Source organism: Macrobrachium nipponense, chromosome 8 (assembly GCF_015104395.2).
Source record: "Macrobrachium nipponense isolate FS-2020 chromosome 8, ASM1510439v2, whole genome shotgun sequence".
In the NCBI taxonomy this organism is placed as follows: domain Eukaryota; kingdom Metazoa; phylum Arthropoda; class Malacostraca; order Decapoda; family Palaemonidae; genus Macrobrachium; species Macrobrachium nipponense.
The window spans coordinates 9,226,052-9,229,804 of record NC_087203.1 but is presented as its reverse complement, the minus strand read 5'-3'; the positions used below and the strand labels follow the sequence as shown (position 1 = coordinate 9,229,804).

The following is a 3,753-nucleotide window of genomic DNA, read 5'->3' as shown; positions in this document are numbered from 1 at the left end:
TGAATGGTGACGGGTAACGACATTGAAGAATGGAGTTATCGGTGTTTTGGGGATTACACTAAATACCAGGACGTGAATAGCATTCATAAACTGGCTAAAGAAACCACTTATATTATTATTATTATTATTTCGGAAGGGGACCCTCTCGTAGACATGTTTTGTTAAAAATGATTGCTGCTTCAGCACTATTAATCTTGTAGAGAGTCTTCTCTATTTTTTTGATGACAGCTTTCTTGTTGTTTTACTTAGACTAACGAGCACGCACCAAAGGGCATGGTAAAATTTGGTTTAGTCATTTGGTTTATTATTACTTATACAATTCTCTCTCTCTCTCTCTCTCTCTCTCTCTCTCTCTCTCCAACGATGACTGCTGAAGGACTGAATTCGAGTGTTGTTGTTTTTGATTAAGCTGACCTTGTGTCAGCACGGGCTCTTGCTCACAGAGCAGCCCGTAATGAATTCGAGTGGCGAGTCCTTCTTATATCGCGATGTTGCGGGCTCTCGAGTACGGTCTAGAGAACCCCTCCGGCAGGTTGAATTTTCATTGGTTCCTGGGAAGGTGACTCATACGGCGAGCGTTTAAGAGTCTTGCAGACCTTCTCAGGCGAAGGATATCACTGGGAGCCTCTTGATTGGCTTCTACCTGAGTGACGTCACCGCTGGTATTGTTCTCATAATGTGTTTCACGTCCGGTGTTTGTTTCATGCGCGCTGGTACTTTCGTTAGGGGGGAGGGGCGTGGTATTCCTCACACACATCGCTATCAGGAACGCTCTTGAGTGGTATTAAGGGGAGACTTTTGCTCAAGGATGAGCTGCACTTCTAGGAGGCAAAGACGTCGTGGGTCAGGGGCTCTCCCGATGATTTTGACATTCCTAATGATGTCGTCTCTTGTGATGTCTTGCCGGTGTACTGCAAGGGCGTGCTGCCTAATGGCGCCTTCCTGGGCGTGGCAGGAGATCCTTTTAGGCAGGCGCATCGTCGTCATGCCGATGTAAATTCACGGGCATCCTTGGGCGGGGCATACGTATCGGTAGACAACGTTGGACTGCTTTAGGGGGTCTCCTATGGGCGGGGAGGGGTTGTTCTTCATCATGGGGTCCTTGCTACGCTAATTCTTATAGTAAATAATAAGGGGCATTCTCTTCCCTTCCTCCATAGGGCAGACATGTTCCTCTATTATTTTCTTCATAGCAGCTTCATCCTCCTTGTATTGGTGGTGCATGAAGGCTTTGTAAAATAGTTTTATATCCTCCTGGGGGTGGAATGTTCCTTCTCTCTTCCTCCGTCATGTACCACTTGTCAAGGGCGGCTCGTGTTTCTCCTTAGATGTTGAGTCCCCATTCACCAACGTCCCAGTCGACGAGACGATAGGGATCATCATGGAGCTAGTATATAGGAATCCCGAAATGAGACCCCCGAACATCCCAGAAGACTCGTTAAGAACCCTGCTGGATATTTGTACGAAGAGAGCCCCTTTCACCATCCACCGAGGACAGATGTACCGCCAAAAGGACGGAGTAGCGATGGGGTCTCCCTTAGGAGTACTCTTCGCTAACTTCTACATGGGAGAAGTGGAAGAAAGGGTCTTCTCGCAATATAGATGGCCCCGCACATATAGACACTACATCGATGACATCTTCGTGCAAGCCGACTCCGAGGATGAGGTAGAAGCCCTTCGACAGCAGTTCATGCATCACAGAGCACTCAACTTCACCGTCGAGTACAGCAGCAACGATCGGCTCCCCTTCCTTGACGTCCTTGTCACGAAGACGAACCAGAAGCTACGAACCTTGGACTTTGTCTAAATGGAGATAGCGAGTGTACTGCGCAGTTCAACACCACCACCGTCAGGACCTTCATCAGGAGGGCCCTCTCGCACTGTTCGACGTGGCAGGACACGCACCTCGAACTCAACTGAGTATCACAGATGCTAATTAATAATGGGTACTCAAATAAACTCATAAACCGAGAAACACGAGCCGGGCCTTGACAAGTGGTACATGACGGAGGAAGCGAGAAAGAACATTCCACCCCAAGAGGATATAAATTTTTTTTACAAAGCCTTCATGCACCACCAATACAAGGAGGACCAAGCTGCCATGAAGAAAATAATAGAGGAACATATCTACCCTATGGAGGAAGGGAAGAGAATGTCCCTTATTATTTACTATAAGAATCGGCATATCAAGTACCCTATGATGAAGAACAACCCCTCCCCGCCCATAGGAGACCCCCTAAAGCAGTCCAACATTGTCTACCGATATGTATGCCCGCCCAAGGATGCCCTGGGATTTACATCGGCATGACGACGATGTTGCCTGTCTAAAAGGATCTCCTGCCACACCGGCAAGACATCACGAGAGACGATATCATCAGGATTGTCAAAATCACCGAGAGAGTCCTTGACCACGACGTCTGCGCCTCCTAGAAGCGCTGCTCATCCTTGAGCAAAAGTCTCCCCTTAATACCACTCAAGAAGCGTTCCTGATACGATGTGTGTGAGGACCACGCCCCCCCCCCCCCCCCCCCCCCCCCCCCCCCCCCCCCCCCCCCCCCCCCCCCCCCCCCCCCCCCCCCCCCCCCCCCCCCCACCCCCCCCCCCCCCCCCCCCCCCCCCCCCCCCCCCCCCCCCCCCCCCACCCCCCCCCCCCCCCCCCCCCCCCCCCCCCCCCCCCCCCCCCCCCCCCCCCCCCCCCCCCCCCCCCCCCCCCCCCCCCCCCCCCCCCCCCCCCCCCCCCCCCCCCCAATGAAAGTACCAGCGCTCATGAAACAAACGTCGGACGTGATACACATTTTGAGAACAATACCAGCGGTGACGTCACTCAGGTAGAAGCCAATCAAGAGGCTCCCAGTGATATCCCCCGCCTGAGTAGGTCTGCAAGACTCGTAAATGCTCGCCATATGAGTCACCCTCCCAGGAACCAATGAAAACTCAACCTGCCAGGGAGTTTCTCTAGAACGTACTCGAGAGCCCGCAACATCGCGATATAAGAAGGACTCGCCACTCGAAATTTCGATTTCTTACGGGCTGCTCTGTGAGCAAGAGCCCGTGCTGACACAAGGTCAGCTAAATCAAAAACAACAAACGAAATTTCATACGGGCTGCTCTACGAGCAAGAGCCCGTGCTGGCACAAGGCCAGCTTAATCTTAAACAACAAACTACAATCACTCGAATTCAGCCCCTCTGCAGTCATCGCTTGATAATGACATGCGAATCAGGAAGAAAAGTGGCGTTGGAGAGAGAGAGAGAGAGAATTGTATAAGCACTAATAAACCAAATGACTCAACTGAATTTTACCATGCCCCTTGGTGCGTTGCTCGCCAGTCCAAGCAACAACGAGAAAGCCGTCATCAGAAAAATAGAGAAGACTCTCTACAAGATTAATAGTGCTGAAGCAGCAATCATTTTTAACAAAACATATTATTATTATTATTATTATTATTATTATTATTATTATTATTATTATTATTATTATTATTATTATTGGGAGGAAGCAGACCCTCTCTTTAGCATGTCTTATATTAAAAGGATAGCTGCATCTTGCGAACTGACGCTTCTCTTGCACGCTAATATTTGTCAACAACTGGCCAATGTTCATATTTTGTCGAATATAAACAGCGTTCATACATACAGCAGTTTTATCCTTTGCAAAAGGGCAGGGTAACGAAAACTGGAGCGGTAAATCCGTAGACTTTCCTGCAAAACCTTCTTAACTTCTTCTGTCTTCTTTTCCTACAGATGGATTCTGG

The 3,753-nt window shown here is 49.6% G+C and overlaps 1 protein-coding gene across 1 annotated transcript; it reads left to right on the top strand.

Moving 5' to 3' along the window:
• Window positions 1-488: 488 nt before the first annotated feature.
• LOC135223001 (uncharacterized) lies at window positions 489-1,807 on the top strand. The gene is made up of 2 exons (XM_064261509.1): window positions 489-528; window positions 1,329-1,807. The coding sequence occupies exons 1-2, from the start codon at window positions 489-491 to the stop codon at window positions 1,805-1,807; spliced, it is 519 nt and encodes a 172-aa protein (XP_064117579.1).
• Window positions 1,808-3,753: the final 1,946 nt, after the last annotated feature.

What these genes read in the sequence shown, in the direction of transcription:
- LOC135223001 (XM_064261509.1), top strand. Translation starts at nt 489, where the DNA reads ATGTTGCGGGCTCTCGAGTACGGTCTAGAGAACCCCTCCG. An exon ending in CGGTCTAGAGAACCCCTCCG is followed by an intron (nt 529 to 1,328) that starts GCAGGTTGAATT and finishes GTTTCTCCTTAG; the next exon opens with ATGTTGAGTCCCCATTCACC.